Source organism: Cydia pomonella, chromosome 14 (genome assembly GCF_033807575.1).
Source record: "Cydia pomonella isolate Wapato2018A chromosome 14, ilCydPomo1, whole genome shotgun sequence".
In the NCBI taxonomy this organism is placed as follows: domain Eukaryota; kingdom Metazoa; phylum Arthropoda; class Insecta; order Lepidoptera; family Tortricidae; genus Cydia; species Cydia pomonella.
The window spans coordinates 2,015,667-2,029,917 of record NC_084716.1 but is presented as its reverse complement, the minus strand read 5'-3'; the positions used below and the strand labels follow the sequence as shown (position 1 = coordinate 2,029,917).

The 14,251-nt window shown below is 35.6% G+C and overlaps 1 protein-coding gene across 2 annotated transcripts; it reads left to right on the top strand.

Annotated features, from left to right (window-relative positions):
• Positions 1-105: 105 nt before the first annotated feature.
• LOC133524717 (ragulator complex protein LAMTOR1) lies at positions 106-7,555 on the top strand. Of its 2 annotated transcripts, none has more exons than XM_061860856.1 (4): positions 106-313; positions 3,730-3,869; positions 5,751-5,952; positions 7,091-7,555. In XM_061860856.1, exons 1-4 carry the CDS (start codon positions 206-208, stop codon positions 7,181-7,183), a joined length of 543 nt encoding a protein of 180 aa, XP_061716840.1. In that variant the 5' UTR covers positions 106-205; the 3' UTR covers positions 7,184-7,555. The 2 variants fall into 2 exon arrangements, with proteins under 2 accessions (XP_061716840.1, XP_061716841.1); XM_061860857.1 differs by lacking the exon at positions 106-313 and adding an exon at positions 345-712.
• Positions 7,556-14,251: the final 6,696 nt, after the last annotated feature.

The following is a 14,251-nucleotide window of genomic DNA, read 5'->3' as shown; positions in this document are numbered from 1 at the left end:
AATATTCATCCCAATAAAATGATAAACATGAATTTCAAATTGTTATTCTATTAAAAAAGAAAAATACTTCTAATTAGCATTTGACGTTTTATGTCATGGTGCCGTGCCGTCAATGTGTCATTGTGATTTGAGCGATTGAACACCGCTACGAAAAAAGAAGTTTCGTATCTATTTTTAACCACAAAAGTTAGTCGCACAAATATTTATGCAGTCGGACGAAGAGGATTCTCTGCTGCATTCATGCTTCGACTCTCTGAAGAACGCAGTCATGGGTTGTTGTTACAGTTTATGCCACAAAGAGACTGACCCTCAGGTAATGGTTTTATGGGTGTTAAATCAGTTAGACGTGCGTAGAATGTTGTGAAAACGTGAAAATTTACTGTGTTAATAAACATTTTTTTAAAGCAAAAATATCCGTTTGGCATTTTTTGCAGTGTTTGCAAGATGGGCACAAGTATTGACTGTGTCAGTTTTTATCGTTAATTAATAGTTGAGTGACTTATTATCAGCGTAGTTCATTGGATTATGCTGAACATGGAAGCGGATGGACTAGTGTCAGTAGTGTCATTGTTTTGCATCGCAGTGGCATTCTGTTGCATGTTTTCTTTGTGTTTTACTGCTAACAAACAATTTAAAATAAACATTTTTCTTTGTCACAATGAGTTGTGATGGTTGGCTGTCTAAATGGATATACTGCGTTTCGTTTCCGGAAGTATAAAACTTTTTAATTTTACTTTTTAATATGCAATAGTGTTTTTTTTTGCCTGCTGTTGCTGAAAAACTTGTTTTGGCCAGTTTATAAATATTTGTGGAAAATACTGTGTTCAATGTGAATCTTTATGTCAATGCAGTAAAGCATCAAATGCAGTAAATATGTCATGAATGATGTGTGCAAACTGCAATTATGCAAGAGGTTTTTCCATGAACTGTGCACAATAGAGACATTCATGAGTGTGTGGATACCTAAACATGTGTTATAGTCAGTAAATGATGTGCTGTACAGTAATTGGATCTTAATGTTTGTTATTCAATGCATTTCATTTCTGCATAGTTCATGGCCTGCTTGATAATCAATATTTTCACACTTGTTTGTATTCCACTGAAAAGTCTTCTAGAAAAACTTTCACAAGGTTTGACGGGTGCAATTTAGTTTAACATAATAAAATGCGAGGATAAGTGAAACTCACTATACGTAAGTCAATATCAATAAAATGATAGGAATATTAATTATTGTCAAAATGACTAGTAACTAAAATAAAATAAAATAAAAATAAAAAAGCCTTTTATTTCTGGGTGAAAATATTACAAAATACTTAATCTAGGATCTTAAACGTAATATTAATTCTTGTTAGGTAACACACCAGAACCCTTAGGAGGTAAAGGCCTCTTCCACAACCCTCCACTTTCTGGAGAGGTTTGTAAATAGGTAATAAACAGAGACCAAATTATAGTGGCATTTTTGTACTGTCATAGGGATTTTTCATTTATCTACTTCCGATACACATGTATCAATACAAAATATTAAAAAATTATAGTTAGTAATGAAGATGTCTGTAAAAAAAGTAATTTCAGCGTATAATGTGAAAAAAAGACAACTAGTTATTTCTTTTATAAAGAAAGCACTGGAATATTTGTAGCACTAAAACTACTACTACTTTGAACGGTAAATTGAAAAAAAAAAACCATGGACAGTCAAGTGCAAAAATATGTATCGAATAAATCGTCTCATAAATATGGTACTACGCTCTTATTACACTGGAATAAGATGCTATGGGACATATTTTTGCGTAAGATGTGAACACCCATATTTTTACACTTGACTGGACCTGAAGTCATTAAACATGAAACTATTAAGTTTTCATTGTTTTTTATCGCACATCTCTATTTCGCATTTTAAAATACTCAAGACAATCGGCACTTTGGCATCGCTTCATGGTAGGTATTCCACAAATACGCACGAAGCGTTTCGCTTCAACATTCCTTATGCGAACTGCCAAGGAGTGGAATGCCCTGCCCGAGTCTGTGTTTCCGTATGAGTACAATCTGAATCTCTTCAAGGCTAGAGTAAATAGGTATCTCATAGGTAAGCGTGTTCCACCGTAGACCGCATCATCACTTACCATCAGGTGTGATCGTGGTCAAACGCCTGCCTATCCTCCATAAAAAAAAAAAAAAAAAAAAAAAAGAGTTATCTGGAAGAGATTACTCTTTAGCAATAAGATCACTTGTTATTTACCTCTACTTTTAACCTTTTTCAACATTTTGTATTCTACATTGTATCGATATATGTATATCAAAACTATAAAGAAAATAACAATCTTAATATATTGCTTACTTCAAGGATGAGTCACATTTGTTATGATTTAGAAATTGTTTGCTATCAATATTGATAACACTTGAGATTGACATCTACGTTTTTGCCCAATTCGGCCTCCAGCTGATGGAACGGAATAATTACAATGTATTAATGCACCCATCGATATCCATATCTGTAAGCATCAAATATGTAAATGAATACATATACTTAGGCTGCCAGACATGGAGTTTAGCAGGAAAAATGCCCAAAAGATTTCAGTTTGTCAGACAGTGATGGAGAGGAGGCTACTCAATGTCAAGATAAAAGACAAGATTAGAAACAAAGACATTCAGGAAACAACTAAAGTTATTGATGCATTAATAAAATGTAAAAAAAATGAAGTGTTGATGGGCAGGACACATTGCATGTTACGATAGCTCAAGATGGGCGAAACGAGTGATGGAATGGCGAGGAACAGGAACTGGTGACAGACACTCAGGACGCCCATTCAAGTCAAGCTGTTGACATATAGAAAACTGCCGGCATGGGGTGGCATTATCTAGCCGCAGATCGAGATGCATGGTAAAAACTGGAGGAGGCCTATACCCAGAAGGGGATACCAAAATAAAATAAAAATAAATTCTCATGTACAATATTATTATTATATTTTAACTATGTTTTTATATTTGAATACAGTTTATATGTTTTGACGACCGGTTTGGCCTAGTGGCTAGTAACCCTGCCTACGAAGCTGATGGTCCCGGGTTCAAATCCTGGTAAGGGCATTTATTCGTGTGATGAGCATGGATATTTGTTCCTGAGTCATGGGTGTTTTCTATGTATTTAAGTATTTATAAATATTTATATATTATATATATCATTGTCTAAGTACCCTCAACACAAGCCTTATTGAGCTTACTGTGGGACTTAATCAATCTGTGTAATAATGTCCTAAAATATTTAAATATTTTATTTATATTTTATTTTATTTATATTTTCAGTTCAGCGGTGGTGGCCGAGTGGATATGACGTCCGACTTTCAATCCGGAGGTCGTGGGTTCAAATCCTGGCTCGTACCAATGAGTTTTTTCGGAACTTATGTACGAAATATCATTTGATATTTACCACCAGCTTTTCGGTGAAGGAAAACATCGTGAGGAAACCTGCATACATCTGCGAAGAAATTCAAAGATGTATGTGAAGTCCCCAATCCGCATTGGGCTAGCGTGGGGACTATAGCCCGAGCCCTTTCGCGCATGAGAGGAGGCCTGTGCCCAGCAGTGGGACGTATATAGGCTGAATTATTATTATTATTATTATTTATATTTATGTTATACCCTGGAAGTGTTTAGCATGCAACACAGAAAGAAAGGGATCGTAAATAAAGGCTATTTTATTTTGAATGCACCCATCTTTACATTTATAATTTTCAGGAAAACACGGTTAATGAACGAACGCATCTGCTCGAAGTGAGTGAACAGACACAAGAGAGTCCTGCGCCGGCGCCGGCCGCGCCGCCGCGGAAGCCCGACGAGCAAAGCGCACTTAACAGGATACTCCATGAGACTGCCACGTAAGAAAAGCCTAAGTTATAACACTTCTAGCCACCCAAAGGCATATAAAAAGGTATCCCGTTCCATCCTAATCTGAATTTGTCACAATCAGAATCAGAATTATTTTGTTTACCAGAATACAACACATTATAGTACAGGGTAAGTAAGTAAGTAAGTAAGTAAATATTCTTTATTGCACCAACAATTATACATTTTACATACATGTAAAACTACAAATGAATTTTAAAGGAAAATAGAACCAGGTAAAAACAGGCGGTCTTATCACTAAAAAGCGTGTTAAAAAAAAAGGGTGTTAAGGTACAGTAGGTGATAAAGTATTCGGTTGGTAAATTACATGCAAAATTTGGACAATTTCTTGGCCATAGGTGGTAGAATCCTATATAGATGTGCTATACGCGTGCGCCCGTAAGGAACAGAACATACGCAATGCGACAAAATTAAAAACACGTTTTGACGTTCCTAACAACATACCAAAAACAGCCTACGTAATTTGGTCGGGTTATTTGCTCACCAAAAAAAAAACTACTTGAAATAAAAACAAATTAACATATTTTCTAAAAAAAAATTTAATTTGTTCTATCATTTCTAATAGAATTGTTAAATTGTTTGTATTTTAACCGTTAATTAAAATCATAACCACCAAAAAATAACAATAATAAAAAAAAACGCGTAAATAACGTATTCAGCTAAACAGTTTCCGTATTCAACCATTTTTATATCGTTATTAATAAACATAATGGCAATGTGCTGGTTGGAGATAAGATTATTTCCTATACTAGCCGTAATATTGGACGAAATTGCACCTTAACTCGAAGAGATAAGGTTTAAAATGAAACTATTATTTAAACTTTAGGCATGTATAATTTACTAGTGGTTTGGAGTGTGTATGTTTATACTACATAATAATGTTTTTGTTTTAAATAATTCGTTTTTAAATAGATATGCTTGAAGATTAAGTAATAAGTATAGTTCAAAGGTGTTTAGACTTGACATAAAAAATTATTCGTTTAAAAAACTTTAACCTTGTAGCTTATTTGATACAAACGAAACAAAACATTTTATTTGCTGACACAAAATAGGGAAAGGTAATAAAAAGGTAAGGGATAGGTTTTTAGTGAGTATCTATGAGAATATATTTCGCCACAGAAGCCTTGTTATAGGTATTTTGACTCATACGGTGTAGTTATGGTGCGTCCCGGGCTATAACCGCGAAAATCGAAGTTTGCAAATTGCGGGCATTTATCTCTGTTACTCTAATTACGTGTTCATTGGAGTAAAAGAGAAAGATCCCCGCAGTTTGCGAATTACGGTTTTCGGGGCAGACCCTCTGATCTCTGGGAGTTTTGCATGAGTTTCACTACTTGAGGTAACAGGAGTGGTCATTTCTCCATACAAACGTACTTGACTGTTTCCTCCGTGGTTTTTGAAGCTAGAGCAATAATTTTTTCAACACATATTATTATTATAAATATCTGTGTCGGACTGTTTTGCTTTTTTTGTTTCTTAAGGCGCTAGTGCACTTCAAATATTCGCAAAAACGGCCTAATTTAATAGGCCGCAAAGAGAAGCATGGTATTCAAAACTGATATTAATTAGCCTAAAAAGCAAATAGTCCGACACAGATAATTTCGTAACCATATAGATCTCAATATTTCGTTACATTTGGTTAAGTTTTGGAGAAGGAAACAGTCGAGTACAAAACATCGTTTTATGAGATTTTTACGTAGGATTTTTCGCCTGTCATAGCGTTGTCCTTATCGCACTAGTTTTAGGAGCCGCTTCCGTTAGCGAGACGGATATATTCATCTAAAATATTTAATAATTTAAATTGAATTTTTGAACAATGTTGTTAAGTTGAATTTATATTTGTCTTATTTCAGTAACGTAATAGACGTCGGCGCGCTCGGTCCATACGCGCTCGAGCCGGGCGCGTACTCCGAGCGCGTCCGCGCGTACACGGCCCGCGTCGCGGCGGCGCCCGCCGTCCCGCCGCCGCCGCCGCGCCTGCTCAAAGACGTGCCCTTAGCGGAGCGGAATGCGCTGCTGTCTAAACCACCGTTGAGCAATGACGATAAAGAGCTAGTAAGTGATATTATAATAATAAGTTTAAAATATCCACACGCGCTCGCGTACTCTAAAACGTAACAAGTTAGTTTGCGCGGTAATGGCGGCCGGGACGCACGGGCGGCTAAACAGCGCCATACTGAGCCGTAGGCGAGCGACGTTCGACACGTTTTTTTTCTACACTCCAAACGCGTTAGTTCTGCGTAGCATTGTTTCCATTCGCATTTTCTCTTCTCATGACACAAAATCGGTGTTGGGAACAGCTTCATATAAAATGTCTTGCCACTGGGACGTCCGATTAAAATCCGGACCCGACATCCGACAAGTAGGAACGAGCGCTTGAGGTGTGGGAATTAAAGACCCGAGTTTGCAATATTCTTACCCCCGGAGACACACAATGTTTTTCATCACACTTGCGAAGTAAAAACTAAATTTTAAGCGAAATAATTCTTAAATACGGTGACATATCAAACATTCGTCCGCCATTTTGTAATTTCTTGACAGGTGAGGCATCGAAGGCACAGACCTATTTGGCATTCAGCCACGATTGAAAATTATGTAAAAATATTTTAACCGGCTGTTAAATTAATCATATTAAATAATTTTTTACATAAACAAAAATATTAAATTATAAACGTCAGTATTTTAATTTACTTTTACTGCTTTATTTTAACTAATTTACTTTAGCTAATTTACTAATACTTTTTTACTAATTTACTTTAGTTGAACCTAAACGTAGATAGGTACTTTCGTGCTTCTATATAAAGATATGTTTAACAAACATGGAAACTATAGGTCTAGATTAAGATAAGAAACTGTAATAATATTTTTTGTATGACCGTTTGTTTCATATTTAAATAAAATAAAAAATAAAATAAAAAATTTACTCATTTATGCTACTTGGTTTGTATGAATAAGTGACATATTTAAAAAAAAAATTTAACTCCCTAGGGAGTTATAGCTTTTTTTTCACAATCCATAACTCACGCGGGAACAAAATAGGCCTTTGTCCTTCAGCACATCTGCATGAAATAAGATCTTTTTCGTGCAAGTGTGATGAAAACGGTATTTAACCACCTAGGCGAAGAAAGGGATAAATGTAACGTGGAGCTTTTTTCATTGATTTTTACGCTCACGTTCATATTTGTCCCCACAGATAGCGAACGCAGTGAAGAAGGCTGCAGCAGCGATATCGGAACTGCGAGTGGAGCACCATGAAGACCTGGTCGTACCGTTCAGGGTCCCATAGCAACACCGCCCACAGTCCAGGCGGTCCTTCTGAACTAACACTACCGACCATACGGTCTTTCACTTAACAGTTAACATTTAGAGAAGTCTTCACAGAATAAGGGCTCATGTAAGAGTCCCCGGCCGAATTTCACCTTCCTGTACAAACGCAGGTACGTTCTCATTTTGTCTCTTGTAACAAAGAAAAAACATATTCCTAAAAGTGAAATTAGACATTTCGTCTTGTTATTTAACGTTCTCATTTTAAAACTACGTGTATGATTGTAATGAAATTTGGACATATAATGACATGACTTATATCTATAATCTGTATTTTTAGGTATTTAAATAAAAGTGAACAAAATCTACCCTCTAATGGCTCAAGCCAGTTGAGGGTAGATGAAAACATTACATGAACAAAATGTAGGTTGAAGTCAGGTCGTTCAGTGACAGATCCAGGCGGTTGTACCAACAGTCGGTTTGTATAAATGTTATAACTACCCGAAAATGTACAAATTTTTTCACTTTTATTTAAATACCTAAAGATACAGAGTATCCTGTAATTATTTTATTACATAAATCCAGTTTATAAAAAAAACAAAATAGAGCACAAGCAAGTTTTGTATGAAAAAAAAATCGCTGTATTTTTTTTACTATGGTATGTGAAGCTACATAAACTTATTACAGGTCTATATACCTGATCCTATTGTAAGTACAAAGTTTCAGAGCAATCTAGCTAGTCGTTTAAAAATGAGAGCGTAACTACGTTTGTATGGAGTATCGAGCTTGCATACGAGTTTCATTATATTGCGGTATTCGATTGCACACATGCTATACTCTGTATCTTTAGGTATTTAAATAACAGTACCGTAAAACTACCCAACTATAGTCCAATAATAATAACTCCACGGCCGATTCGGCCACGGCGACTGCTATCAACTCCGTTGCTGTCTCTGGTGTGCTCGCAAGTGACTGATGTAGCCGATCTTGCTACTAAAAGTTCGCGAACATTGCGGGCATGTGAGCACACCATTTTCGTAATTATAGTGCGTAGCCGCGGGTGGTCTGGCTTTTATATCGTCGCGCTTGGCGTCCAGCTCTAAGCGCCGACGAGCTTCGAAATCAGCTACTTTGGCATTTATAGTAGCCCGCCACTCCATTCGTATGGCTGCCTGCTGTTCCCATCGCGAGGGCTCTATACGACACTTTTTCAATACTGCAACTATGGTCCACAAGTTCAAAAGGAAATTAAGTATCTATACCAATGTTCCTTTTGGTTTACTCCTAGTTTTACCTTCCATTTATAAACATACTTTGCCTTAGAACTACAAAAATATAGTAAAATACACACCTGAACAAGAAAAATTGAGTTTATTTGTGGACCATAGTTGGGAGCTTTGGACTATAGTTGGGTGGTTTTACGGTAAACAAACAATTTGTACATTTTCGGGTAGTTATAAGTTATAACATTTATTGGTTAACCAACCAAATACAAAACTGCCTGGATCTGTCACTGAACGCCCTGACTTTAACCTACAATATTTGATCATTTTCATCTACCCTCAATTGACTGAAGCAGCCATTTGAGGGTAGATTTTGTTTACCTTTATTTAAATACCTAAAGATACAGAGTATAGTTCACGTGTCGTCTAAATTACTCCTAAATATAATAAACTACCCGATGTTAACATTCGAAACACAGAAATTTAGTAAGAAGTTATCACTCGACTAGTCAGTCTTTTTGAATAATGAGTCTTAAGGTGCGATGGGGTGAAGTGGGGTCATTTTGAAGATGGCACAAATTTACTTAACTAGAAGAACTTTCTACTATAGCAGCACCAAGCAAGCGTTGGTAAGCGATGCAGTAACGTAGTTACTAAACTATTAAGTGCCGCTGGTTTTATAGATATTTGTTATTTTCAAGATTATTCTGCTATCTATGTTACCCCAACGCACCTTATAAAAATAACTTAAATATACCTGGGTGGGCCGGAATAACCCGACAAATTTAAGGCCCAGTCCAGACGGGAACTTCGCCAATCTGATTAAATTCTCTGATCAAATCTGATTAATTTGTTTGATATGATATTACCAATAAAATGGAGGTGCGAACGCAAGAATATAAATTTGTGCCGCTAGTATTCGCGTTCGGGGGATTTTTATTTTATTTAGAGCGCTCAAATAACACCAGAAATATAAAATTGGTGATCGGATTGAAGATTTACGCCAATTTCTTTTCTGATCAAATCGGTCAATTTTATCAACCCGTCTGGATTGGCTGTAATTGCTGTAAACCATAGACTCTTCTGCCTAATTGCCTAATAAATATATTTGACTTATTGGCGAAAAACGCTTAACTTTACGAGATATTCCCCATTTTATATAACTAATGAAGCAAAAAATCTGTTTAGAAAAATCTTTTGATTGAATCGAATTATCTTGTTTTAGAAAATCGCTAAATTAAAAATGCAAAGGATATATGTTGATAAAAAAAAAAATCGTAATACGCTGTAACGGCCACCAGACTAGCGTCTTTTGAGCGTCGGCGTCTAGTCAGCGCTATGGAAAATAGCGTCGCTGCGCAGTTGCGCCAACGTTGCGTCGAGCAGCAGCCATAGTGTTGACTAGACGCCGACGCTCGGGGGACGCTAGTGTAGGGCTCTAAAAATCTTTGTAATTCTGTGACAAACATGCTTGGAATTTTCTGTAGTATACAAAACAAATATTTTTATATCTCGTTTTCTTCTTCTATAATTGACAGGATTTTATTTCATTTTGTGACTAATGTCGTTTATGTTTAACTAATTTGCGCACACACACATTCATATACATTTAATCGTGTATATTCAAATGTAGCATTTTACATACAAAAAAAAAGTAACGAAAAGATAACATTTCTACGTTAAAACTCAGCACTGAGTGCCAAAACTGTTCATTATCTGATACTCATAACTGTCATAAGTTTTATTATTATTAAGACTTGCCTTTTATCGCTTGCTAAGTGTTAATTTAGGTACATGTCATTAATACTACCCTTCTAACGTTAAGTGCAATAACTATGAAATATCATTCAATGTGACATATTAGATAAAGATAAGTAGTTTATTTTACAAGTAGGCATATTACAATGCGATTATGAACGTCAAATAAAGCTACGCCGGCTCTAACCCTACACCTCTGACCCGAGAAGATTTAAATCTCTCCTAAATTGTAGGAGGGTATCCCATTAAGGGACTGGCAAGAAACTCGGAGATATTGTATGAGAACAAAGTAAACAATTAAATGATATTTTAAGATGAGTTGCACTTTCTATACATTAGGAGGGCAGAATATAGAACCACCCCAAACTAGCGCCGTAGCGTCGGCCTGTAGTCAGCGCTATGGAAAATGGCGTCGCTGCGCAGTTGCGCCAACGTTGCGTCGAGCAGCAACCATAGAGTTGACTAGACGTCGACGCTCGAGAAACTCTAGTGTAGTGGCCCAGGTGGCTCAAAAATAGGGATAACAAAAAACCGGTTGTTTTTCTTTTAATAGAAATATACGCATGGGCGTAGGCAGGGGAGGGAAGGGGGGTGGCCCTTAATATACGTCGTTTGTTCCTATTTTTGAGATACTTTTATTATAACAGCCACACTAGGAAAGTATAAATGAACAGTATATGGTCTTGTTTAAGTTAAATCTACCTTATAGAGCTCTCACATAAGTTATTTTGTTAAATTGTGTAACTTTTGCACATAAGTTCTATATTAGATTTGTTCTTTTAGCACCAAAGGCGTAGCTATTATGTTATGACCATCGTATAATGTTAACACTAATCGAAACGTAGATAATTTATTTGTTTGCATATAATCTTCCTCGCGTTGTCCGCTTGGCAACTAATTCCAAAAATTGGCGTAGGCCAAGTTTTTACGAAAGCGACTTCCATCTCACCTTCCGCCCAGAAGGCAAACTAGACCTTATTGGGATTAGTCCGGTTTCCCCACGATGTTTTCCTTCACCGTTAAATATCAAATGTTATTTCGTACATAAGTTCCGAAAAACCCATTGGTACGAGCTGGGCGTTGAACCCGCGACCCCCCGATTGAAAGTCGCACGCTCTTACCGCTAGGCCACAAGCGTTCTGTTACTTCTGTTTGCATATCATTCGATACATTTTTCACTTTTCGATTGGCATTCACGACTAACGATGGACGTCTTTACTACGTTATTTTTGTTAATTTGTTAAGTATATTCTGACTCACTTAATGCGTTCAGTGCCAGTGCGAGCTACGCGCTACGAGCCTTCGCATAGAGAACCCGCCTAGCGGGTTGCTGACTTACAGTGAATGTTTTAAAAAATTTAAAATTATCTCTTAAAAGGAAAATTGTTTATACATGTGTAAATAGACGTAAGCTCTCGCTGGTTTTATTTTCTCACACAATTAAATTATCATTTTCACAGTCAAAATATAATTATTATAAGTGACTGAATCGGCTTACGACCAAAAACATTTCTTTATAGCAAAATCAGTGCAAGGCAACCCTATTCCATAGACACCTCACTTAAAACAGCCCATGCAAAAATGTGTCTTATGCCCAAGACATGAAGTCCATATTTAAATGAAAATAATCCTTTGAGTTGACGTTATGTAAGCTTAGGGCTGACACATCAAATGTTAAAATTGTAATAGATGGGATGGGATGAATGGGAGTTTTTTTGCACTGATTTCTAGATAACTTAGCAATAGAATTATTTAATTATTAATTCAGTATTTTATACCTCATATTTGATGTTTTGTCTCGATACAGAATAATTTTTAAATTGTGGAATAATTCAATGCTGATACACTTCTTGATATACTTATTCAATTCTTATAGGGGCAAAAATATCTGAGCCTAACAATAGAGTTTACATATTTTTGCCACATTGTTCTCATATATATTTTATCTTTTCATATATAACGCACAGGACAACGTTAACATTTAAAATTCAAAGATACGCATTTTAAACACGTGCGTGATTTTTATTGATATAATTTTAATTGTTAATTTGCAAATTCTATGAATGTTGATATTATCAAATTGAAACCCTAGTAATTTAGGATCTTTTATAGTCAAAAACTACGGAAAAAAAATGGCGGCCAAATTTTATATAAAATTTGTAATTTTATATTACAACTTTTTATCGTGATTTCATTCTAGGTCCGATTTGCCTTGATATTGATACGGATATTGTCGGTATCCTCAACAAAACATAGGTTTTGACTATCAAAAGAATCCTTAGTCGGACCACGCTAAGTTTTCATGCCAAGTGCTAAGAAGGATGGAGCTTATAGGGATATGAACGCAGTTCTTACTGCCAAGTTTGTGTACAGTTAGCGTGGTCAGTGCCGTCACGTCTAAAAATATCGATACGGCCAAAGTGCCAAAAATATATATACACTACCTTAATATATGGGCAATTATTTCGTGTATACATATTTTTGACACTTTGCCCGTATATATATTTTCAGACGTGACTGTACCATTTTTAAAATTAATATGTATATTAAATTTATTGTAAAATGGATATGCGATGACTGATCGAGACTATGTAGCTTAAAATGTAAATAGATAGCGTATATAGATGCTTACTTATATATAATGTATTAATTGTTATCGTGACATGATGCCTGAAAGATATTACTGTAATGGCGTCATTGCATCGTAAAAACAAATATCAACAACAACGCGCATGTAACACCCCTAGAGTTGCAGGCGTCCATAGGCTATGATGACCGCTTACCATCAGATGGGCCGTATGCTTGTTTGCCGCCAATATGGTATAACAAATATACACGGTAAATACCTCGTTTTTAAAGGGAGTAATAATGGAAACTTATAATTACGTATATTTCGTTTCTTACACAAAAATGTCAAAAAAAATCGCTTAGAAACAAATTAAAAAAATTACTGTTTTGGGTGGGACTTGAACCCACGACGACTGGATCGCTAGCCCAGTGCTCTGCCATCTGAGCTACTAAGGCCTTACCCAATACATCGAATATTTCCACTATATATGAGTCTTAGGGAAACCCTAGCGACATCTACTGTGAGAGTTACACTTCTTAATAGCATCGTTCACAGAAACAAAATTAAAAATTTCGCTGCTTTGGAAACTTTCCAACAGAACATGAGTAGTGTTTGGTTCCTTTACTTATGCTTATATTACAGTGTTTTGTGAACAATATTTATGTCCTTGTTCCGTAACTTAAAAGTTAAATTTTCTGTAAGTTTTTGGAAACTATTGGCAAATGTTCTAAAAATTTGTCACAAATTTTTGGAAATTATAGTTAAATTAAAAAATTGTCACAAATTTTTGAAAACTTTGCAAATTTTCTAAAAATTTGTCGCGAATTTCTGGAAACTATTGGCAAGTTTGGTAAGGTTCGCACAGGTAAACTGTGGAATAAGTTGTCGCCTGCGGTATTTCCGGACCGATAATACCTTCAAGAGAAGGGCGTACTCCCATCTTAAATGCCGGCAACATACGACTCGTCTGGTGTTGCTTACCATCAGGGAATTCATTTGCTCGTTTGACTCCTATATAAAAAAAAAAGTTTTACATCTTCAAGCACGTGACGAGGTCATAGTAGTGTCTTTCAGAAAAGGACCTTAGTTTATTTAATGTTTTAACATCGATGCCATTTTTTCTACACTTGTATTTTGATGTGTAAAATATTATCGTAAGTAATATTTTTTCACTTAGTGGAGTTTTGAAATAACTTTTCGTTTGAATGGGGCAATGATACGAACTTAATTTTACCCCATTTCTGGGGTAAAATAAAAGATTGTCTTATATATTTTACCCCACTTAATTTTGTGCTTTAAATATTATTGGTAGTAATAATGTTTTAAACAATTATTAATTGTAAATCGATCGCGGTAAAGAACAATAATGTGAAATAATTTACGCTATAGTTGAATTTGAGGTTAACAATGCTGAAATTGATCTAAGTAAATAAAGGTAGGTAAACATATCAACTCACAGGTAGATTTTCCCTTATGTGTTGAAAAGGGAACGAAACTATTTTCGTTAACATCATTTTGGTTTACTTTGGTTATTTCAGTA

What these genes read in the sequence shown, in the direction of transcription:
- LOC133524717 (XM_061860856.1), top strand. Translation starts at nt 206, where the DNA reads ATGCAGTCGGACGAAGAGGATTCTCTGCTGCATTCATGCTTCGACTCT. An exon ending in ACAAAGAGACTGACCCTCAG is followed by an intron (nt 314 to 3,729) that starts GTAATGGTTTTA and finishes TATAATTTTCAG; the next exon opens with GAAAACACGGTTAATGAACG. An exon ending in ATACTCCATGAGACTGCCAC is followed by an intron (nt 3,870 to 5,750) that starts GTAAGAAAAGCC and finishes GTCTTATTTCAG; the next exon opens with TAACGTAATAGACGTCGGCG.